This window comes from Sus scrofa, chromosome 18 (genome assembly GCF_000003025.6).
Source record: "Sus scrofa isolate TJ Tabasco breed Duroc chromosome 18, Sscrofa11.1, whole genome shotgun sequence".
Classification (NCBI taxonomy): domain Eukaryota; kingdom Metazoa; phylum Chordata; class Mammalia; order Artiodactyla; family Suidae; genus Sus; species Sus scrofa.
Genome location: NC_010460.4, coordinates 25119048 through 25144279, shown reverse-complemented (window position 1 = coordinate 25144279; position 25232 = coordinate 25119048). Strand labels below are relative to the sequence as shown.

At 38.2% G+C, this 25232-nt stretch overlaps 1 protein-coding gene across 4 annotated transcripts in view; it reads left to right on the top strand.

The window, feature by feature from the left end:
- PTPRZ1 (protein tyrosine phosphatase, receptor type Z1) overlaps positions 1-25232 on the top strand; it is a 182250-nt gene that overhangs the window by 83997 nt on the left and 73021 nt on the right. For all 4 annotated transcript variants that reach the window (XM_013985675.2, XM_013985677.2, XM_013985674.2 and 1 more), the window contains exons 3-8: positions 10918-11097; positions 13486-13637; positions 17122-17217; positions 17701-17767; positions 22520-22677; positions 22829-22979. In XM_013985675.2, coding sequence (XP_013841129.1) covers positions 10918-11097; positions 13486-13637; positions 17122-17217; positions 17701-17767; positions 22520-22677; positions 22829-22979 — 804 coding nt within the window. The remainder of the gene's footprint in view (positions 1-10917; positions 11098-13485; positions 13638-17121; positions 17218-17700; positions 17768-22519; positions 22678-22828; positions 22980-25232) is intronic.

Genomic DNA, 25232 nt, shown 5'->3' with positions numbered 1-25232 from the left:
ACAGAAAGGCTAGAGACACAGCAATAGACTAGGTGGTTCTCACATGCTATTTATTGCCACACTAAAACAATTTAGTACAATTCATGAGTAACTTTAAGATTTTTTAAACCAAGCATTAAATTTGCTGTCTTTAAATAGAAGTTTGGCTTAATTATCACTTAAACACTTTTTATTTTCTCGTTTCAGGCTTTTAATTTGGTAATAATTTTTATCATGTATTCCTTTTATATTTCAGAGGTTCTCCTAGCTCTCATTAAACAGTTTATTTCAAATTGCTCATGAAAAATTCAATTTTAGTTGTCATTTCCCTCAAGCAATAGACATTTGAGTGTCTGTCTAGAGAACATTCACCTTGTTTGGAAGGACCATGATGTAAAGCAAGACTGAGAAAAGGTAGATTTATGCAAAAGAAAAACAGGGCTTCAGTTCTTCATAGGATTTTTTTTTTCAATTCTAGCCTATTCTGTTATTATTTTAGGAAACATTTCTAGTTTTATTCTGTAATAAAGAACAATCAAAATGATCACTAATGTCGCATAATGTTTATTATTATCCAGCAATATACATGTTTAAGGAATCCGCTGCCATTAAACTACTCTATTTAAAAACATTTTTGCTATAGATGATTTGCAGTGTTCTGCTATACAGCAGTGACCCAGTTATACATTTATATACATTCTTTTTCTAACATTATCCTCCATCATGGTCTATCACAAGTGATTAGATATAGTTCCCTGTGCTATACAGCAGGATCTCATTGCTTATCTGCTCCAAATGCAATAGTTTGCATCTACTAACCTCAAACTCCCAGTCCGTCCCCCTTCCTCCCCCTCCCCCTTGGCAACCACAAGTCTGTTCTCCATGTCCATGATTTTGTTTCTTCTCTATAGATAGGTTCATTTGTGCCATATTTTAGATTCATTTAAGTGATATCATATGGTATTTGTCTTCTACTTCTGACTTACTTCACTTAGTATGAGAACCTCTACTTCCATCCATGTTGCTGCAAGTGGCATTGTATTGTTCTTTTTTATGGCTGAGTAGTGTTCCATTGCATATATATATACCATATCTTCTTAATCCATCTGTTGATGGACATTCAGGTTGTTTCCATGTCTTGGCTATTGTGAGTAGTGCTGCAGTGAACATACGGGTACATGTATTTTTTCAGTGAAAGTTTTGTCTGGATAGATGCCCAGGAGTAGGATTGCTGGGTCATATGGTAATTCTATATTTAGTTTTCTGAGGTACCTCCATGCTGTTTTTCATAGTGGTTGTACCAATTTACATTCCTACTAACACTGTAGGAGGGTTCCCTTTTCTCCACACCCTCTCCAGCATTTGTTATTTGTAGACATACTAATGATGGCCATTCTGACTGGTGTGAGGTGATACCTCAACATAGTTTTGATTTACATTTCTCTAATGATTAATAATGTTGAGTGGAGTTCCCATCCTGGCATAGCAGAAACGAATCCGACTAGGAACCATGAGGTTGGGGGTTCCATCCCTGGCCTTGCTCAATGGGTTAAAGATCCGACATTGCCCTGAGCTGTGGTGTAGGTCACAGATTCGGCTCAGATCCCACTTTGCTGTGGGTGTGGCTTAGTCCAGCAGCAACAGCTCAGATTAGACCCCTAGCCTGGGAACCTCCATATGCTGCGGATGTGGCCCTAAAAAATGACAAAAAACATATATATATTGAGAAATTTCTCATGTGTCTATTGGCCATCCATATGTCTTCTTTGGAGAAATGTCTATTTAGGTCTTCTGCCCACTTTTCAAATGGGTTGTTTGGTTTTTTTTGCTGTTGAGTTTGTATGAGTTGTTTGTATATTTTGGAGATTAAGCCCTTGTTGGTTGCATAGTTTGAAGCTATTTTCTCCCATTCCATAGGTTGTCTTTTTTTTTTTTTTTTTATAGTTTCCTTTGCTGTACAAAAAGCTTTTAAGTTGTATTAGGACCCATTGATTTATTTTTGTTTTTATTTCTATTGCTTTGGGAGACTGACCTAAGAAAACATTTGTGTGGTTGATGTCAGAGAATGTTTTGCCCATGTTCTCTTCTAGGAGTTTTATGGTATCTTGTCTTATGTTTAAGTCTTTAAACCAATTTGAGTTTATTTTTGTGCATGGTATGAGGGTGTGTTCTAATTTCATTGAAATTATTCTTTATGTTGCTCTTGGTGAAAGCAAATTTTTTTTTTTTTTTGGTCTTTTTGCTATTTCTTTGGGCTGCTTCCGCAGCATATGGAGGTTCCCAGGCTAGGGGTCTAATCGGAGCTGTAGCCGCCGGCCTACGTCAGAGCCACAGCAGTGCAGGATCCGAGCCGCGTCTGTGACCTACACCACAGCTCACGTCAACGCTGGATCCTTAACCCACTGAGCAAGGGCAGGAACCGAACCCGCAACGTTATGGTTCCTAGTCGGATTCGTTAACCACTGCGCCACGACGGGAACTCTGAAAGCAAATTTTTATTGACACTTTACAAGCGTAAAAGTAAGGTGAAGACAGTTTTCTCAGGTACACAGTCATCAGGCTAAACTTTTTATATCATTGGTTGTGGCTCAGTAGAAATGAATCCGACTAGGAACCATCATGTTCTCCTAAGTTTGCAATTCTCTTTCAGGCTACTTATTCTTCATTTCTTTGGGTGCTTCCTCCTCCTTTTATGTTCCCTAAATGTTAATTCAGTGTCTTATCATCACCCTTCTTGCTTATTACCTTTAATTAAAAGATTTCATCCATGTTCATGGTTTTAAATTAGTCCCTATGCTGATATTCCCCAGTCTCTATCTCTGGTCCAGACTTCTTAATGACTCTCAGACCCATATTTTTGATCGTGTAGTGAACTTCCATGGGAATCTGTCTGTAGGTGGATTCCCAGATGCACAGTCTTTCTTTCCATCCATTCTGTCTATAAACATGGTGGCTACCACGATACACCCAGGTGTGCTCCGGCAGGGTCTTGGGAGTCATCCTGTGTGTATATGTCCTTTTCTCACTTTCCAATAAAGATCATTTAAACATTTCTAAGCCCTTTGACATGACATTCTACTTTTAGTCTTTGATTCTTTTGCATTAGTTTGTACCCCTGTAATTTTCTGCCTTAATTCAATTCTTCTCTACTTTTCTATAGACTTCATTACATTTTCTGATTAAACCATGGTTAGTTGTGTCCCACTGTGAGTACCATTCTACTGGTTCTATTCATTAACCTCATTTATATCCACATGTTATCTGGTTGTGATTACTTATCTTCAGAGTAATAGTATTTTACTATGAGTGTCCTTAGATCTTCATCTTGTGTTTCTCCCCCCTTTGATCTGAAAAAACTTAAGTTGTTTATTGCATTATAGAGCAGTAATTTTTATTGTTACTGTTTTTTTAAGGTTTTATGTTTGTTTAACTTTGGATTTTTCCAACCTGAAAAAGCCCTAAAAATTTAAACAGAAACTTTGAAATAAGTTTCTGATCTCTCTCTCTCTCCTTATACTGAACTTCAATTAATAATTTTTCTTCACTATCGTAGTACTTAAGGAACTTTTGAGCTCGTAGTTTCCTGAATAAATTGATAACTACTTTTCCTGACATGCGTGACCCTTTGTCATTTGGATACATCTGCCAGGCTTGCAAAGATTTTCTGCTGCCCTGATGTGAGTGTCCTACTGGGATAGATGCTAAAGGAAAATGCATTCTTAACTAAACAGCTTCTCATTCTGAAGTTGGTCGAATTTATCCACTGAGTGCAGTTTTAACAGCAGCCAGTATCTCTCTTCACCCAGCTGCTTTGCTCTTTCTAGCTCCAAAAACCTCTGTTTAACCACAGCCATAAACAGGCATGCTGATTTGTGTGTGTAAAAATACATCCTCATTCTTTTTCTCAACGTGGTAAGTTCTCTCAGACATCCTTCTTCCTTTGCTTTCAAGTTATGTGATGACATTTACTGGTGTGACATAAAATTACTCAGTTACTATTATTCAGTGTTGTGTGGGGGGGGGGCATTTTCTTATCTCTGAGGAAGCCCCCTTTCTCAAGAACCCTATTGCCTCATCTGAAAAGTGTCTACTTAGATATATTATCTTTCCATTTTGCCAGAGTGCTAAGTTAAATACTATACTTCTATTGAAAATAACACTGATCTATTTCATTTTTATATTTGAATAAATCGAAATCTATTTCTTTCTTTCTTTAAGTTTTTGTGTAGTTAATTTACAAGGTTGTGGTAATTTCTGTTGTACAACAAAGTGACCCAGTCGTACAGATACACATATTCTTTCTCTCTGATTCTTTTCCCACATAGATGATCACAGAATACTGGGTCGCGTTCTCTGTGCTCTACAGCAGGGAATAAATAAACGGAAATTTGAATCCAAGACATTCACTGCTGATAGCTTTATGCAGTTTCAGTGACATAAATTTTGGCTTCTGGTGTATTTGTTAGAACATGCATAGCAAACCCAGAGTAATTTATAAAGCTTTGATTTATAGTATGTGGAATCTTGAGTGGCATTTATTCAAAGCAATTGCTTACAATTAATGCCACCATCATTACTGCAGTCTACATTCCAATATTACATCTATGTTTTCCTCTAAATAATATTTTATGTGTAAATATATAGAGACACAAACATTTTCTTACATCAAAACCTAGAATAGAAAAGAAATTCATTAAGATTGAAAGCAGTATATGTTTTTCTTAATAATATCTTATCTTTAAAGAATCCGTTCCAAATCTGCTGTTATTCAAATCTTGTTAATTATCAGCAAATTATGGTAACCTTGAAAAGGAGTAAATATTGGGATTTTTTAAATCATATTTCTATGAATTTTCAGTGGATCTCTGCTGAATACCTTATGCTGTGTTATAGTCATTGTTGTCTGTTTTTCTGACATTGGAAGATAAGGCTTAACAGGAATCATGCCAAAAAAGAGAGCAGAATAATTTTTTTCTTTGATTTTCATTTTCATCATTTTCTCACTTTTTTCTTTGAATATTAAAAAACCTGCATAGGTATTTTTTTACTCTATCCTTCTTTATTTTAAATCGTAGTTCGCCTCAGTTGATATTTTTATGACAGAAAATGGTAGAATAATACTTCCCCACACAGAATGTTTTTTAGAATGTGCTCGTATTTTGAAGGTGTGTAGTGCAAAGCTGTTGAAATGTAAGTAACCGTAGTTATTTTATTGAAGTATTTATTCATTCAGGAAATGTTTATTTAATCCTTAAGTGTCAGCTTCTAAGAACGGTGCTGAAATTACCATATGAATAAAAGACAGACATGTTGTAGTTCAAATAATTACAAGGTATGTTAGCCATTCAGGCTGCTGTAACGAAATACCATAGACGGGTAGCTTATCAACGACGGAAACTTATTTCTCACAGCTCTGGAGACTGAAAGTCCAGGATCAAGGCACCAGCTGATTTCATCTCTACTAAGGGCTGCTTCCTAGACTGCTGTTTTTTCATTGTGCCCTCACATTTCAGAAGGGGCAAGGGATCTCTCTCTAGAGTCCTTTTCGTAAGGGCACTAATCCCTTCTGTTAGTCAGAGCCTTTATGACCTAATCACCTCCCAAAAGCCCCACTCTGAACACCATCACCTCCCAAAAGCCCCACTCCGAACAGGGATTGGAATTCTAACCTATGAATTCGGAGGGACATAAACATTCAGTCCATTGCACAGGGGTTAGGTACCAATCGAATGAAGACAAATAAAAGATACCAATGGTAATGGCTACTAATTATGCAGCTCCCCCTTCCTGCTCATCTGCATTCCTGCCAGCTCAGGGTCTCTGATCAAGCAGCAGTGAGCTTCCAAAGCCTCGGTGCCACCCACTGGCCTTCCCAGGTACGTCTGATCACTGCCTGCCTTTTCATCTCCCTCTGTAGAATTCCTCAGCATTTCCTCTTTGCTCACGGACCGAACTGGCGTGCTCGCTTGTCTCTGAACATTGCCCGCACTTCTCTGCCATCGGAAGTTTGCTGAGGCTCATCACTCAACCAGACAGTGCCCTCTCTGCCTATCAAGATTCTCCCCATCCCTCAAGGCATGAACTGTGTGCTTTGCTATCCACGTTTACCTTCTTTCATCCCATCCATGCCTTTAGGCATTTGTCTCCTTTTTACTGAACATGCCCCCAACCTTCTGGAATGCAGGAATAAACAAGCAAGCAAAGAAACTCGTGCACCCGTGCATGTCTCCTACAAAGCCTACAGTTGCTTTCCGTTCTGCTTGGAATAAAGAGTGCACAGGATGTAAATATTGAATGCCTTCATTTGGTGTTCAAAGACTCTTTCCCAAGCACTTAATTTGTTTCTACCATGTGCCAGACTCAGGGTTTGATAATAAGATATAGAGGCAACAGATAAGTTGACACACAGTGTACAGTCTGTTAAGTCCTCCAGTAGAGGTAAGCACAGGAAATTTATAGGAGTGGTACTAATTCAAGTGAGTCAATAAATGGATGAATATGTGGATGAATAATTTATTTTAATTCTCTAGGGCTGACATTTAGTTCTCTGCAGTCCTCCTGATGTAAATCACCCTGATAATCTTCTGCTGCAGCTATGGTGCATGTCCTAATTTCTTCCTTCACAACATTTGCTAATAACACTCAAGTGATAAAATATAGTTCTAATGAATTCTGTACACCTGCTTTCTCAGGTACCTTATCCTGACTTTAATTACTACATGACTGAGATCTCCCCATGAAAAATTAAAAACCATTAATTTGGGAATTTTAAAAATAATGTTTAAGCATAAGGTTAACCTAAATGGTTCGTTACTTAAAACAGCTAAAGTATATTTAATGATTCTTTGATTTATGTTTCATCCTTCGGCACAATTTTAACGCTTAATAATTTACTTTCCCTGGTTTCCTACTTATGGTGATTTGAAACATTCTCTTTTCAGAGTCCTTTGTAAGTAGAACCTCCAAGTCTTATTTTTATGGACTTTTTCTGTTTTACAGTTTTTTCACTAAGGAAAAAAAACTCCTTTTTCCTCTTCTGACTCTTTTATTTTGTCTTTAATCACAAAAATTAAGGAGGCTTCCTGAGCCTATACGGTACTAGGAGTCATGATCTAGTAGATGTTTTAGACATTCGCTATAATCATTTGGTGCACTTCAGACATCATCTGGTGACTCCAGATCATCCAGCTGTACACCGTCGAACAACATACATTTAAGACCTGAGGTCTTGGAGTTCCCATCATGACGCCGTGGAAATGAATCTGACTAGCATCCATGAGGACGCAGGTTTGATCGATCCCTGGCCTCACTCAGTGGACTAAGGATCTGGTGTTGCTGTGAGCCATGGTATAGGTTGCAGATGTGGCTCGGATCTGGTGTTGCTGTGGCTGTGGTGTAGACCAGCGGCTGCAGCTCCGATTAGACCCCTAGCCTGGGAACCTCCATTATGCTGTGGGTGCCACCCTAAAAAAGATTTTAAAAAAAAGGCATGAGGTCTTTTTTTTATATCCTTCTGCAGAAGTTTAGTGGGAACTACTCAACAAAATTGCCATATGACAGTCAGATGTGACCTGCAGTTGAGTTTAGAAATGTTTCTTTAGGAGTTCCCACTCTTGGTGCAGTGGATTAAGAATCTGATAGCAGCGGCTCAAGTTGCAATGAAGGATGTGGGTTCAATCCCTAGCCCAGCCCAGTGGGTTAAAGGATCCGGCATTGCTGCACCTGCAGCATAGGTTGCAACAATCATTCAGATTCAATCCCTGACCTTGGAACTTCTGTATGCAGAGGGTATGGCCATTAAAAAAAAAAAGAAAAGAAAAGAAATGCTTCTTTAATTGGTCAGTTTTCTTTTTTTCCTTCTTGTTGCCATCCTATGTTAGACCTCTGAGTGCTTAGACTCACAAACAAAAGACATCCTCATTTTTTTATTAAAATATAGTTGATTTACAGTGTTGTGCCAATTTCTGTTGTAGAGCAAAGTGACCCAATCATAACATATATATAAAAATATGTATACATTCTTTTTCTTGTGTCATCCCCCATTATATTCTCTCCCAATAGACTGGATATAGTTCCCTGCACTATACAGTAGGACCTCATTGCCCATCCATTCTAAATGTAATAGTTTGCGTGTACTAACCTCACATTCCGCATTCGTCCTGCTCTCCCCAACCCCCGGCAACCGTAAGTCTGTTCTCTATGTCAGTGCATCTGTTTTTGTTTTGCAGATAGGTTCATTTGTGTCATATTTTAGATTCTACATGTAAGTAATGTCATATGATATTTATCTTTCTCTTTATGACTTATTTCACTTAGTACAAGAATCTCTGGAGTTCCCGTCATGGCACAGTGGTTAATGAATCTGACTAGGAACCATGAGGTTGCAGGTTCGATCCCTGGCCTTTGCTCAGTGGGTTAAGGATCTGGCATTGCCATGAGGCTCAGATCCCGCGTTGCTGTGGCTCTGGCATAGGCCGGGGGCTACAGCTCCGCTTAGACCCCTAGCCTGGGAATCTCCATATGCCATGGGAGCGGCCCTAGAAAAGGCAAAAAGACAAAAAAAAGAATCTCTAGTTGCATCCATGTTTTTGCAAATAGCATTATTTTTCTTTTTTATGGATGGGTAATATTCCATTGTGTATATGTACCACATCTTCTTAATCCATTCATCTGTCAATGGTCATTTAGGTTGTTTCTATGTCTTGGCTATTGTGAATAGTGCTGTTACGAACATAGGGAGTGCGTGGCTCTTTTTGAATTATAGTTTTGTCCAGATATTTGCCCAGGAGTAGGATTGCTGGATCATATGGTAGTTTTATATTTAGTTTTCTGAGGAATCGCCATACTATTTTCCATAGTGGTTATACCAATTTACGTTCCATTAAGGACATGTTCTAAAGTTAGACCCAAAAGTCTTGCTGAAGAGGGAAAAGAGGCTCCAGGATGGCTTCTGTGTTTAGGGGAAGGTGAAATTGTTGCAGGGCAGAAATCAAGTGTTCGGTTGCGGACATGCTAAGTTAGAATCCACGTAGAGATAGGCACTAAATGATATGGAAAAAAACAGGTTATAAATCGTTTGTGGTGTTACTAGAGACTTAAAATATTGTATTTCTCTGTGACACAATTATGAGACTCTTCCTAAGGAATTTATTGTACTGTTTTAAAGAATTTAAGCAAGAAAAAGGGTCTAATTGATTTGTGTTGCAATTTCTGTTTCTGCTTCTTTTTTGTTGACATTAGTAAAATAAGTGTTTTCTTGTCTCCATGCCAATGATCTTTACATTGAAATTAACATATTATTACTTGAATCTTGAAAGCTGCTCCTAGAAGCCAAAATATGCATCCCTCTGCATTTTTAAAGTATATTGTATTCAAGTACTCTCTAAGAAGAGAGCTAGACCTTAAAATAAGTTTTCAGCGCCTTTTATTGATTCTGGTGGATGCCTCACTAGGAGATGAATTACCTAATTTTTCCAGTCTGTAGAAGCAGTTTCATGGTGTGACTAATTATTATTTCTTTCCTGGGTTAAATTATGCAAAATTAGCTTTGTCACATTATGAGAGCTTGCATGGAAATCAATCCTCACTGATTCCCTTATCACAAAAAGAAGATAAGACTCGAGTTAGATGGAGAGTATGTTTTCTTATCATTTGTCTGAACATCAGTCATGTAAAATCATGGCCTTATGCATTTGAAAGAATATAAGCTGCTGCCTGTTTTTTCTTTCATTGGATATCTACAGAAATGCTGGAGTTAAGCCTAAGAGCAAAGTTAAGGCTTGGACTCACAACATTTCATATATTTTAATAGATCTTTAAATGAAACATACCTGTTCTTAACACTGCTTGGGTGCTAGCTAAGTTAATGTCCAATGAAATAAGGTTATGAGAGATGGTTTGTGGTTTCAGGGTAGTGGTGAAATAGAGGCAACATAAGATAGTTTTGGTTTAGTAGATTATTCATTCTGTGGAACAGATGAAAATTCACTTCACTCTAAGAAAAAATCTTTATAGAAAGCCCTGTTTTAGTTATCTTATTGTTAAATGAAGTCTGGTAGGTTTTATTAATAGGAAAAAAGGGAGGAGAAGGGAAGGAAGGACCTATTTCAAGGATAGCCTGGTGATTACAGTTTTATAAATTCGATCCTGAGCAGATGGAAATTAAGCCATATTCCTTAATGGCAAGAATGAGAGAAAGTCTAAAGGGGCCTCCTCCCATGGAGAGTGCTGAAGAAGTCAGAATTCAGCTTCTATCACCTGGATACCCACCAGCTTGGAACCTTGAGCTGAGACTTACTACCTGATATGACAATTAGGTTTTCCATTGATTTGGAAGAGCGTGATGACTATACAAGGCTGCTGTTGAACCATGCACTTGTTCTATAAGCATCTTTTTATAGTGTATCGTATTAAAACCCAGAATCTAAATCTCGGCATACAGTTGTTTCTCAGTATGGGAGCAGGGGATTGGTTCCAGGATTCCCTTGAATACCAAAACCTTCAGATGCTCAAGTCCGTTATATAAAATGCCATAGTATTTGCATATAATCAACATACCTCCTCCTCTATTCTTTAAATCATTTCTAGATTACTTATAATACCTAATGCAATGTAAATGCTATGTAAATAGCTGTAAATACAATGCAAATGATATGTAAATAGTTGCCAGCACTTGGCAATTTCAAGTTGACTTTATGGAACATTCTGGATTTTTTTTTCCAAATATTTTTTTGCTTTAAATTTGAATGAACCTGCAGGCACGAAATCTGTAGATATAGAGGGCCAACAATAATTGTTTTAAGAATTGGTTTAAAGGTGTCTCAGTTTTTCCTACTATTGTATCTATTTTAATGCTATGTATTAACTACTTTATAATATAAAATTTAGCTGTTGCATGGTACTTTAAGAATCTAACTTCTTACCTTCCCCCCACCCCAGGAGCACTGAATCAAAAAAACTGGGGAAAGAAATATCCAACATGCAATAGCCCCAAACAGTCTCCTATCAATATTGATGAAGATCTTACACAAGTAAATGTGAATCTCAAGAAACTTAAATTTCAGGGTTGGGATAAGACCTCTTTGGAAAACACATTCATTCATAACACTGGAAAAACAGGTAAGATGTTTGCATTTTATTTGTGACTTTAATATGTTTATCAGACCTAGAGTATGTTTAGGTTATTTTCATCTTATTTTCCTTTGAATAATGTACTATAAATTGAATAGAAACTATGGCTAGAAAAAAATCAAATATAGCATAGAAAATTGGAAGTTTAGGTATTTTAAAAATGTGTACAAAAAATTAAATGACCAAAGTTATCATGTCATATTCTCCAGCAGTATAACAGTGAAGCTGCCTCCACTGAAAGAGATGATAAAGATAATGTAATTTAATAACTTCATCACTAGTTAATCACTTAGTGAATGGGGATTTCTTTTTCTTAGGCATTTTGTTTGATCTTCTCTGCTCAGCCTTGTGCTATATTAAACATTTGGACGTGAAAATAGCAATCTACTATACTTGAATTTTAAGAAATCACTAGCCCTTCTGTATAGAAAGTTTAATATTATATACCAAACTTAGGAAGCAGTCGCTAAGTTTTTTTCTTGGTATGCAACATATAATACCATAGAAAATAGCCAAAAAAGTTTTCAAAAGTGAAACAACATTCTTTTTTCTGATATTGTATTTGAAATGAAATTAGATGTGTATCAGGAAGTTATGTAAAAACAAATATACTTATAGGAAAAGATTTAAAAAATACTCACTGTAATAATAGCTATATTGGGGTGGTTTTGGCATTAGTACATTTTTTCTCTATTTTTCATACTTTGGTAATATAATTATTTGAGTGTGGCAATTTAATTTCAAGTCCCATGAAGGTAGGAATTTTTTTGTATTAGTGCCTGGTACATATTAACCATTCTGTGAATATTTGTTGAATGAATAAGAGAATTATTACATGTTATAATATATTATTAATTAAATACATTGAATATCTTGTCCCAAATCTTGACGTTTTAATTATCAGTTTTAAAGGATGTTATAAAGCATGTAATCTCTGTTTATTTTTCTTAGTGGAGTGTAGTCAAGCATTTGCTCTTTAGAGCCACGATTTTTAGGTTTACTACTGGCTATTTAAAGCACAGTTTGAGATTCCTATTGTGGCTCAGCAGTAACGAACCCAACTAGTATCCATGAAGATGTAGGTTCTATCCCTGGCCTCACTCAGTGGGTTAAGGATCTGGCATTGCCGATCACAGAAAAGGTTGGATCCCGCATTGCCATGCCTGTGGTGTAGGTGAGCAGCTGCAGCTCCCATTTGACTCCTAGCCTGGGAACTTCCATATGCCGCAGATGTGGCCCTAAAAAGACCAATAAATAAATAAATAAGTAAATAAAGCACAATTTGGAAGCTTGAGCAAGTTACTTAACCTCAACGTGACTCAACTTCCTTATCTGTAAAATAGAGATTGTAATGGTATCTTCTTCCTAGTGTTGTGTGAGGATCAAATATTTAATGCCTGTGAAGTAGGATAATGGATGGCATGTTGTCAGTGATAAATAAGGGTTGACCATTATTATTGTGCCTGTTATTATTCATGAAAGTTTATGTCTCTGGTTGGCTGGTATCAACTGAAAAAAAAAAGCACAACCTAAAAGTTAAGCATTATGTTTTATTCAGCAGACTTTACACTGGCCATTGCATTCAGTTCCAAGTGCCAAAGGTGGTTTCTGCCTGTTGGAACAAAGGCTGTTTAAATCTGATTGAGAGGCATTGAAATCTTGCATTAGGCTCTCAAGAGAATCATTCATCTCCAGATGTCTCTTAAAATACAGTCAGATAGTATCTGCTATGGAACTCAAACAGGAGAGTTTAAGATTCTGAGAGTTGCCACCGAGGGTTCAAACATGAGATGGCTAAAACCCCTTCAGTAGAAAGAGGTCTCTCTCTTTCCTTGCCACGGTCCAGGACAGAAGTTCTGAAGCCTGATGAAGCCTGGGGTGATGCCTGGAGGCACAAGGAGTTGGGACAAAAACAGCAGCCTGGGAGTTCCTGTCCTGGCTCAGTGGTTAACAAATATGACTAGGAACCATGGGATTGAGAGTTCGATCCCTGGCCTTGCTCAGTGGGTTAAGGATCCAGTGTTGCCATGGGCTGTGGTGTGGGTTGCAGACTCGGCTCAGATCCCTGTAGCTCTGGCATAGGCCGGCGGCTACAGTTCCAATTAGACCCAGGACACCAAACAAGCAAGGCAGGTGGACTGACCATCTCCTGCTTTTAGTATTATATGGCATTTCAGGCCTTAACGTTTATTTTACATTTGTGGCAATAGGATACATTAAGTATACTATGCAGAGTTACGACGTTCAGCTTCCAACATGGTGACTTTTTTTAATTTATCAAATAAATTATTTTCTTAATGTACTTGAATTGAAGAAAATTTAAATTTGTCATTTTGAATTTCAGAAGCTTAGATGCAATTTTGTTCTTTTTTTAAGTGGAAATTAATCTCACTAATGACTACCGTCTCAGTGGAGGAGTTTCAGAAATAGTATTCAAAGCAAGCAAGATAACGTTTCACTGGGGAAAATGCAATATGTCGTCTGATGGATCAGAGCACAGTTTAGAAGGACAAAAATTTCCACTTGAGGTAAGTCAGTAGTTCCACTTGTTACTATTTTTATTTTCTGAATCATTGGGATTTTATTTAGCATATAGTATGATTCATTTATAATCACACTTTAGAATTTATACAGTAATATTTTGTTTACTTGGTTAATATCTGCCTTCCCCCCCAGACTAAATTTAATAAGACCCATATTTAGTTTTCCACTTCCTGGTAATTCAAGTGTCACGTTTTAAATGACCAATAAATGTTGAGTGAATGAATGAAATTCTTTCCATAACCCAGTAGGAAAAAAAGAGGAAAATATCATCAGTATACTGGAGAATCAAAAAACCTTAAGTTAAAATGAAAAAAATTTTCAAATTTAAAATCAGCAAAATAGGAGTTCCCATTGTGGCTCAGTGGTTAATGAATCCGACTAGGAACCATGAGGTTGCTGGTTCAATCCCTGCCTCGCTCAGTGGGTTAAGGATCTGGCGTTGCTGTGAGCTGTGGTGTAGGTCGCAGACGAGGCTCGGATCCCTCGTTTCTGTGGCTCTGGTGTAGGCTTGTGGCTACAGCTCTGATTAGACCCCTAGCCTGGGAACTTCCGTATGCCACGGGTGCGGCCCTAGAAAAGGCAAAAAGACAAGTAAAATAAAATAAAATAAAATCAGCAAAATAAATATATTTGTAATAAATAGAAAGTGCACAGTGAAATGTGTAAACAAGCCTGAAGAAAGTATAAATTGGTAGACTTTCAGGGAAGCAGCTTGCTTGTTTTTATCAAAAACTTTAAATGTTTTATTCTCAATACTGACATTTCAATTTGTAACCATTTAGTCTAAAGAGTAGTTAAAGACAGCTCAAAAATTTGTGCAAAGATTTATTTTTACTAATAAGAATTGAAACAAAAGGAAATGATTAAATACATTATGATGGATTAGTATAGATCTTGTAAAATCGTGTTTTTGAATGATTTATTTACACAAAAAAAACGGTTCAAAATAGGATACTAATGCTTTTAAAAAGCAGAATGTGGGAGTTCCCTTGTGGCACAGTGGGCTAAGGATCCAGCTTTGTCACTGCAGCAGCTTGGGTTGCTGCTTTGGTGAGGGTTTGATCACTGGTCTGGGAACTTCCACATGCTGTGGGGTGGCCAAAAAAAAAAAAAAAAAAACAAGTGGAATGTAAAATAGGATACATAATAATAGCATTCCAAATTTTGTAAAATGTGAAACTAATTAGTGGCTGAGAGTACAGAGTCTGGGTCAAATGGACGAAACTTGAATACTGGCTTCATCATTTAAATAGTGGTTATATGGCATTGTGTGACTTGATTTCCCTAAGCTTCTGTTTATCTTCTGATAAATTGACATAATAGTAGTAGCACTAGTCTATAAAGCTATTATGAGGATTAAATGAGAGATTGAATTGTTACCATTGTAAAAATAATTGGGAGTTCCCGTCGTGGCGCAGTGGTTAACGAATGCGACTAGGAACCATGAGGTTGCGGGTTCGATCCCTGCCCTTGCTCAGTGGGTTAACGATCCGGTGTTGCCGTGAGCTGTGGTGTAGGTTGCAGACACGGCTCGGATCCCGAGTTGCTGTGGCTCTGGCATAGGCTGGCAGCTACAGCTCCGATTCGACCCCTAGCCTGGGAAACTCCATATGCCGCAGGAGCGGCCCAAGAAATGGCAAAAAGACAAAAATAAATAAATAAATAAATAAATAAAAATAATTGAAGGAAACCAAGAAAACATTAACAGTGATTTTCCCTGGGTGATGGCATTATAGGTGCCTTTTCTTTTCTCCTTTAAAATTCCTATATTTTTTATATTACCTACAATAAAGCTGTTTTATAATCCAAAATAGTTATTGATAATAAAGGTGAGTTAGTTATTTCATGACAGATTTAACAATGTTAATGTGGATAAGCACATTCAAATTTATGGGTATAATTTTTTTTAATATATTAAGTATCCTTAAAGAAAAGTGTATTTGTCAAATTTGGTTTGCAAAAATACAAAAGTTAACTCATAAAACACACAAGAGTCTTATTTTGGAGCGTTTCACTTTCTCTCTAGACTACGTAGAACAAAGATGAAATATCAAGAAAAACCCTAACAATAACAAAAGCCATGATTCAGTGAAATAAATTTTACCAAATCCATGTACTTAACCTCATATATTTTTCTTATTTAAAAACCTCTCAAGTCGTCTCGCAGAAATGTCTTTGTTGTTTGGTTTTTAAAACACTCTCCACATAATTTTGCAAGCAGGGAAATTGGGGGGCATCCTTGATTTGCTCGTTCTTTGGGGCCTCCCACATCCTCTAATCAAGTCCCCTTAGTTCTGCCTCTAAAGCATGTGGGAGACCAGAAAAGGCTTCAGACCATCTCAGCTTCTGACTTGGATTTGCAAGTCCCTGCAGCTAGTTTCTCTCCCGTCTCCATCCCTTTGCTGTACCCTTTTCCTCTAGCCCTGCCCCCTTCCCATCAAGGACTTGGCATTGCCCTGGCCTCACAGCCAGTCCCCTTGCCGCCCCTCCCTGCTGCCTACCCCTGCAGCCCCCTCTCTCCTCCTCTCACACATGCTCAGCTGAAATCCTAACAAACTACCTTGTTTCCTATACTTCTCATACTTGCTTGCCTGTAGGTTATTTCCTAGCCAGTCCCTCTGACTTGAACCCACATTCACCTCTTTCGCCTTTTCATCTCTCTGCTTTAAAGCCACTCGTGCTTCAGGGGTCAGCTTAGAAATCTTTTCTCTGGAAAGGTTTTGGTGACTACCCAAGGCGGGAGCAAATGTCTTCTGCTTCACACTCATTATTTTTCTGATCGTAGCCCTAACCGCACATTAATCTTCTCAGAGGCTTTCTGCTCTTCCCTTCATTCTACCTCTAAACCCAAGTTATCTAATTTCCAAGCCCACAAGGCGAGGAGCACCAACTTGTCAGTGAGAGTAGAGGCTGTTGTGGACGGAAGTAGAGAGGAGCAAGGGATAGCCGTGCAGCAGGAAGAGACTTACACAAAGAACTCGAAAGCTCCTTTGGCATCTTCTAGGTAGAAGCAGGGAGTCCTTGAAAGTTCCACTGTTCATCGAGCACAGGACAGTAATGTCCGAAACTGGTAACTCAGATCATCAAGGGCAGCATGTCCATTCAAGAAAGAATGGAACCATCCTTGAAAGAATTCCATCAATATAGTTAAAATAATGTTTGATGATTTCCTGCATTTGATGATTGCTCTAGTGTGTTTATGATTCAGCATCCCCTGGTAATCTCAAAGTGGTCATTTCAGTTCGGGATCTAACTTTGAATTTCCTTCTTCACTGAAGGATGGTAAGTGATCCTAACTGTGGTTGTATACACACGTAATTGATCAAATATTTTGAAATGTTGCAAATTGTAGAATAGTGTATAGAATTTTTCAAATATGTATTGAACAGGTCAATTATTTTACTGTCTTTTTGGCTAACATTCACGAAGTCTTTGTGTGTAATAAAGCCATCATTGTTACATTTATAGATGCAGATCTACTGCTTTGATGCCGACCGATTTCCAAGTTTTGAAGAAGCGGTTAAAGGAAAAGGGAAGTTAAGAGCTTTATCCATTTTATTCGAGGTAATCATTAGAGATGTAGCACTAACTTTTTAATCATGGGAAATGCGAAAAACCGCTGTTTAACAAATAGGAGGGCTCACAAGTAGAATGATAAGTGGTGGTTGTTTTCAAAGAGAGCAACTCCTTGGCTGGGATCTTTCAAAGGGGACTCTTGTATTCATTGGCGCATCACTTCCAGCTGGAGCGAATCTGTGCACTGACACACTGCAAGATTTGCTTTTTGCTTATTTGTACACTCAAAGCGTCATTGTGATACAGCAGAAGTGGGAATTATAACATTTTAAGATGTCTTTTTCTCAGTGGAAATTTTAAAAGTTACCTGATTTTTCTTTATTTGTGCTCACCTTGCTGTGAAGAAAAGAATGTGCCTTTTGAGAACATTGCTTTTGAATACTTAAAACGTTATCACTAATCTTGACATTTTTATTGAACAATCAGTCAAACGTTTTATCCCATTTTTAGAATATCATTCTTCTTTAACAGGTTGGAATGGAAGAAAATTTGGATTACAAAGCAATTATTGATGGAGTTGAGAGTGTTAGTCGTTTTGGTAAGCTATTTGGAGAAATCTCTCCAGATTCCACTTTGGATGGATATGAATTTTTACAATATTGTAAAAATCACTTGTCCCAAGGAAGAGGGGAAGGCAGTTGTAAAGAGGAGTAATCTTTCACGTCTCACAGTGGATGGTTTATACATTTCTCACTAAAAAACAATTTATCAGAAATTTTTGTCACATAGAAATCATCAGATGTTAATATGAATAAGAAGTTGAGGTTTTCTAATTTTATTATTGAAAACAAGCTGATCACATCATTCATTAAATGAATTTTTATTCAGTCTCTCTATGTACATCTGTTAAAAACTCTAATTTGTAAACTGGAACCAGTAAATTTTATAAAAAATATACTTAAAATGAAGAGGGAATTATCCCTCAAGTTTGAATGTATTCCCTGGTGGTTTCCTTGGTAAGTCCTTTGCTTTATCAATATGATGAGATGAGATTTTTGGAAGGTGAATGCTTACATAGAGCAAGATGCACTATGCTTTTAGGTTCTGCCTGCTATCTCGTGGATCTTGTAATTTGCCACAGAATATGCCTTTGGCAACGCTGGCAAGAGACAGCACACCTGTTGTTATTTTACTTTTATTAAGCACCCACAAACAGCGTATTAATGTCCTGAGTTATCAGTAAAGCAAGGATTATTCCTCTCAGAGAACCTGCAGGATTTGAAACAAAACTCACATAGATCCTTTCCTTGAAAGCAGAAGTCTGGCCTGGGATTGATTCGTCTTTGTCAATTACACGTGAGAACCTGAACTGACCACACAGCTCAGAATTTGTGAGCTCTAGCAATGCAGCTTTGTTTACTTTTGAAAGATGCAGTCAAACACAGGATAGAGCTGTTATCCACCTGGATTGCAAAATTCAACATAAGCTACACTTAATTTTTCCCTCATTTAGTCAGCAAGTGAGATCTATGCAGACTGCAGGAAGGCAGCTAGTTTGAATTCCCACAGTGAAAATTACGTTAACTACGAATCTGAATTTTCCCAGGCCTTTCACCAGCCTGTAAAGACCACAAAAGTGATGCTCTTACTGGTGGTTAGTACAGACTTGGACAATCGTGGCACGTTGGCCACATTCTCGAAGCTTCTTCAGTTGTTTCTTGGGGGGTCTCTAGAAGGCTGTCGTATGAGCTTAAGAACCACTTTACTCATGTTCTTTGACTAAAGTTTCCTTTCCAATATCTACTGTCTGTTACCCCTTGTGGGGGGTGATGCTTCGTCAGAGCCTGCTGTCAAATACCACCGCAACCCCCCTGGGAATTTGGGTTCCCTAACAGCATTCTGCCTGTGTCCTGGCTCGTAATTCGGAAGCAGCGCAAGTGGTCTCTTGGGCTGGCTGGGAACACATGCTCGTCTGCTTTCTGTTACCAAGTCAACTTCTTCCCTCCTCTTTTACCAAAAAATAAAGTATCCTATGCCTTTCAACTCATTCGCCAGATACTTAATATTTCCATGTACTCAGCAAAGATACCTAAGCCCATGCGGTTCATAAGTGATAGAGCCAGGATTTAGATCCTGACTGTCTTAATATTTGTTCCAATATAGAGTAGAGATTGATATTAGTTACAGGTTTCAGAACACTTAGGAAACACGTGCCAATTTGGTTTGAATGGTTGTGAGATATGATCTGTCCAAACTAAACCCGTTAAATCTTCCCACAGTTAAATGTTTCCATTTTGAGAATTCTTGGATTAAATTTAGTCCTGTTTCAGAGTCTAGAAAATCCCCCAGCGCCCAATAAACAGAAGACGTCCCAGTACTGGCTGCCAGCCACTGTTGCTGGGGACTTAAAAGCAGTGCTTGTCTTTTTAGAGAGTGACTCAGGAACTGCAGCTAAACTCCCTAGTCCTGCTGCGTATTCTCTGTATGATGTGAATTATTTTAACAAACAACACTTTTCAACCATCATTCAGGTTATAAAATATTATAAGGTGAGCTGGTTGTTCGTGTTCTGTATTTCTCACTAAGAGATAAGCCCATTTCTCTTTCCTTCCCTCTTGACACCTTTGTTTCTTTCTGTTCCTTCCATCATACCTATTCTATGGTAGGCATCGCTCTAACATGGGGTGGTGAGAAAGAGGATGATGTTGCAGCAACACAAAGATGATGTATTAATATTCCCCAAGCAGGGCCTACAAAAGGGAAAACTGTTAGTTGAAATCTTTCAAGTTGCAAGGAAGAGATGCACACACCCCAGGTAACATTATCAGTGGTCCTGAAATGGGATTCTCATTAGAATCATTTGCGGTGCTTTCTTAATCACAAATGCAGCCCAGGAATTTGTATAGTGAAAAATCCTCACAGGCAGTGTTGATGTGGCCCCATAGTAAGTCTCACTGTCCTAAGCAGTAAGAATTCTTTCTAAGTGTTTAGTGACTCTCCCTTTGCACCAGGCCCAACTGTGGTCTTTGTCTTAACGCCCTGTCTCTTTTACCTTCCTCATCTTTCCCCTTCCTTCTGTCAACTTCCCGCGGAAGGAGGATCTGATTGGTTGGTTAATCACTAATTTATGTTCAAAAGAAAAGGATTGGTTGAGTGAGTGACTGATCACACATAGAGCAGCGTTGGCTCAGGTGTGACACTCTCTTGTGTTAGTGGTAGTGAGGTTATTCAGATGAAGTGTGTGTTTTTGCAAGCCACAAAAACCCCCATTATGAACTCTTTTTTTCATGCTACTTCAGAAATCTCAACCTATGCTAAAGTTATGAAGATAATTCTCAGTGTTTTCCTCTAAAGCCTTATTATTCTGTTCACATTTAGATCCACACTCTACTTAGAACTGATTTATGCTTATGGTGTGAAGTAGGGAATAAAGATTTATATTTTTCCTTAAGGATATCCAGTTGATATAGCACTGTTTGTTGAAAAGGCCATTCATTCATTACATAGTAATTATTTTCTGTCATAAACCAAGTAACCATATATGTGTGGGTCTGGCCTCTTTCTTTTCTTGCATTGTTCTCTTTGTCTATCTTTGCATAAAATCTCACTATCATGATTTCTATAGCCGAATATAGTAGGTCTTCTCACTAGAGATCGCCCACTTTGTTTTGGTTGAAGATTGTTTTAACTTTTCTTTGCATTTCCATTTAAATTTAAAAATCAGAATGTCAGTTAATACACACACACCAGCCCATCTGAGATTTTGATTAAGAAGTCATTGGAATTCCCTCTGTGGCACAGTGGGTTGAGACTCTGACTGCAGTGGTGTAGGTCACTGTGGAGGTGCAGGTTCGATCCCAGCCTGGTGCAGTGGATTAAAGGATCTGGTATTGCTGAAGCTGCATCTTGGGTTCATCCAGTCCCTGACCTGGGAATATCCATATGCCGTGGGTGAGGTCATAACAACAACAAAAAAACATTGTTGACCTCGTGAAACAACTTGGGGGAAATCAACATCCTTTTTTTATTAGAGCCACACCTGTGGCTTATGGAAGTTCCCGGGCTAGCGGTCGAATCAGAGCTACAGCTGCTGGCCTACACCACAGCCACAGTAATGTGGGATCCGAGCTGCATCTGCCACCTACACCACAATTCATGGCAACGCCGGATCCTTAACCTACTGAGCAAATCCAGGGATCAAACCCGCATCCTCACGGATACTAGTCAAATTCGTTTCCACTGTGCCACAACAGGAACTCCCAAAATTCAACATCTTTACAACACTCAGTCTTTCCATTAACATATTCCCACCCTTTTAAGGTTTTATCTAATTCTCTCAAGGAAGTTTTTTAAATTTTCGAAATAGATGTTTTACGTATCACTTGTTAGACTTGTATTGATATTTGTTGCTATCATGTTATATTGTTTGAAACTTCATTTTCTATTGTTTGTTACCAGTACGTAGAAATAAAATCATCTAGTCACTTATGATGGAGCCTGAAAATGTGAGAAAAAAGAATGTATACATATATATGTAACTGGGTCCCCAGGCTGTACAGTAGCAAATTGACGGAACACTGTAAACCAGCTATAATGGAAAAAAATAAAAATCATTATATATAAAAAATAAAATTAAAATAAAAAGCTAGAAAGAAAAATAAATAAAATCAAGTTTTGTATATTTGGTTTTATATGCAATGAGTTTGCTAAATGCTCTTATTATTCCAGTAGTTGGTAAATTATTTTCAGTATTCCACATACTCAGTTGTGTTATTTGCAGATTATGATTATATCATTTTTCCTGCCCAATATTCATGACTTTTTTTTCTTCTTCTTACTTTATTATAAGTAAAATAAATAAACAATTCCAGTCCTTAAATTCAGTGTTCGATGGAAATGGAGGTAGTAGGATGTCCTTGTCTTTATCACTAAGGGAAAACCTTTCAGTAAGTCATCCTTAAATGTGATCTTTATCATAGACTTTTGTAGATAATCCTCATCAGAATAAGGTCTTGCTTTTGTTTTCCACAAGCTGGTATTACATCTTAGCAAATGCCTTTATAGTATCCATTGAGATGGCCATACAATATCTGAATATCTTTCCTATGTAAAAATAATCTCTCCAGCATCTTGCCCGTGTAAAGATAAAGCATCTAACACTATGTGGTGATATATGCAAGAAAATTTGGAGTACGCCAGTTTTATCATTTTGTGATATATCTGAAATGTTCTTAAAATTTTTCTGCTTAAATAATACATATCAAAGCATATGTCTCTGTGTCACAGGACCTTTGGACAGCTAAGCTCCAGTGGTGGAATTTCAGCTGAGATGTATGTTCTTCCTTTGTAGGGAAACAGGCTGCATTGGATCCGTTCACATTGCTGAACCTTCTGCCAAACTCAACTGACAAGTATTACACGTACAATGGCTCGCTGACTTCCCCTCCCTGCACAGACACCGTGGACTGGATTGTTTTTAAGGATACAGTTAGCATCTCTGAAAGCCAGGTAATCTTGGAAATTCAGACAGATGAAGTAATTTGAAGCAACTCAAAAAGAATTATTCTCTAAACTTTGCTGTAGAAAATCTGTTATAAAGCATTCTCTGATTCTTTCGAAGCTGTTGTGTTGAATTATGTGTTAAATATCTTCTTTCCAGTTGGCTGTTTTCTGTGAAGTTCTTACAATGCAACAATCTGGTTATGTCATGCTGATGGACTACTTGCAAAATAATTTTCGAGAACAGCAATACAAGTTCTCCAGGCAGGTGTTTTCCTCATATACCGGAAAGGAAGAGATTCATGAAGCAGGTAGGTATTGGATAACTTTTCTACCACTCCTGTAGATTCAGTTTTTTGGGAGGTAACTGTGGTGTGATGGAAAACACACAAGACTTAGCTTTTTGGAAATATTTTGATTATAGCTTTGTAGCTTTAGGTGAGCTACTTAATGTCTCTGAATCTTGCTTGCCATATTTATAAAATGGTAATTAAAAATACCTGTTCAGGTGTTCCTGTTGTGGCTCAGTGGGTTAAGAACCCACCATAGTTTCTAAGAAGGTCCGGATTCAGTCCCTGGTCTCTCTTGGTGGGTTAAGGATCTGGCATTGCCGTGAGCTGTGGCATAGCCTGTAGATGTGGCTCGGAGCCAGTGTGGCTGTGGCTGTGGTGTAGGCCAGCTGTAGCTGCAACTCCAATTCAACTCCCAGGCCTTTCACCAGCCTTAAAAAGGGGGGAGTATATATATAAATATATACTTCCCATGTGAATAACCCCATTTTGCAGATAAGAAGCAGTGAGCTTAAGCAAGGGAAGTAATTTTTCTAAAACGCACAATAATAGGTGGCCAAGCCGCACCCCCACCCCCACGTGCCCTTTAGGGCAGATGCCTGTGCTAACAGCTGAAAGAGAGGAATGAAAGAGGGGTGAGGTGTTCAGAGCTTGGGGAGGTCACTGCTGGTTGGGATGACCAGGGAATCTCCGTGGGAGAACCACATTTGACCTGAGTCTGGACGCGTGATTTGGGTTTTAAATAAATGCCCATCTTTGTGTGGGCAGCTCCCAGAGAAGCCTAGAGCCCAGTAAGGATTGAAACCAAAGGCACTGAATTTTTACTGAATAAAAAGTGAGTCTTTTCCCCAGTTTCCTTCTTTGAAAGAAAAGAAGTTTGTCCTTGTCAGGCGCAGGCGATGGAGAGGAGGCAGAAGGAAGGCTGCTGGAGTGCCTGCTGTGTCTTTTGAAGCTGGCACGGCCATCAGAAGCCTTTGAAAGTGTCCAGAGGACACAGTCAGTTGCATCTCCGGACTTGTTCCTTTCAGTCTACACTGAGGGTGTACCAGTTCATGAGAGAAAGGGTTGAAGTGGCCTTTGCTTTGGGGACCAAAAACCTTTCCAAGTACATGGTCTTCTTTGATCCCAGCCCTGCAGTAAATTTTTGGCCGTGGATAAGATTAATTCAGTAGTCGTCTGAGTTTGACAGGCATTGAAATAGCATGTTTTTACCATTTCAATGTAATTTTTGTGACAATCACTCATCCTTTAACAACAACAAAAAAACAGAGCGCCGGTGTTCCTGTCTTGGCTCAGTGGTAAACGAACCCAACTAGTACCCAGAAGGACACAGGTTCAGTCCCTGGCCTCACTCAGTGGGTAAAGGATCTGGCGTTGCTGTGAGCTGCAGTGTAGGTCACAGATGCAACTTGGATCCTGCAATGCTGTGGCTGTGATGTAGGCCAGCAACTGCAGCTGTGATTCAACCCCTAGCCTAGGAACTTCCATATGCCATGGGTGTGGCCATAAAAAGGATTAAAAAAAAAAAACCAAAAAACAGAGCCCAAGACAGCAGTGATGTATAGCTGCATTTAGTGTGACATTGTTTCAAATTAAATTTCCCCAGAGTAAGGAAATTCCATTATATTTCTACCAGCAATACTGAATACTAGAACTTCCTGTCTGGTAATTAACACACAATTGATTAGAAAAAAAGAAAGATTTAACCATCCTTTCTAAAATACAGATGATCAAATAACGAAATAAATCAATAAGATTCTGGGATCATGTACTTTTATCAGTTTTATTTTATTTTATTAAAACCCTTCAATGGATCCCATTACTTTTATTTATTTTTTAAAACTTTTTAAAATTAAAATACAGTTGATGGGGAGTTCCCGTCGTGGCGCAGCGGAAATGAATCTGACTAGCATCCATGAGGACACAGGTTCAATCCCTGGCCTGACTCAGTGAGCTGTGGTATAGGTCGTGCAGAGGCGGCTTGGATCCTGCATTGCCATGGCTGTGGCATAGACTAGCAGCTACAGCTCCAATTCAACCGCTAGCCTGGGAACCTCCATATGCCACCAGTGTGGCCCTAAAAAAGACAAAAGACAAAAAATTAATTAATTAATTAATTAATAAGTTAATAAATAAAATAGTTGATTTACAAAGTTTTGCCAATTTCTGTTGTATAGCAAAGTGATCCAGTCATACATACACACACACACACACACACACACACACACACACACACACACACACTCCCTTTCTTATATTATGGTCTATCCCAGG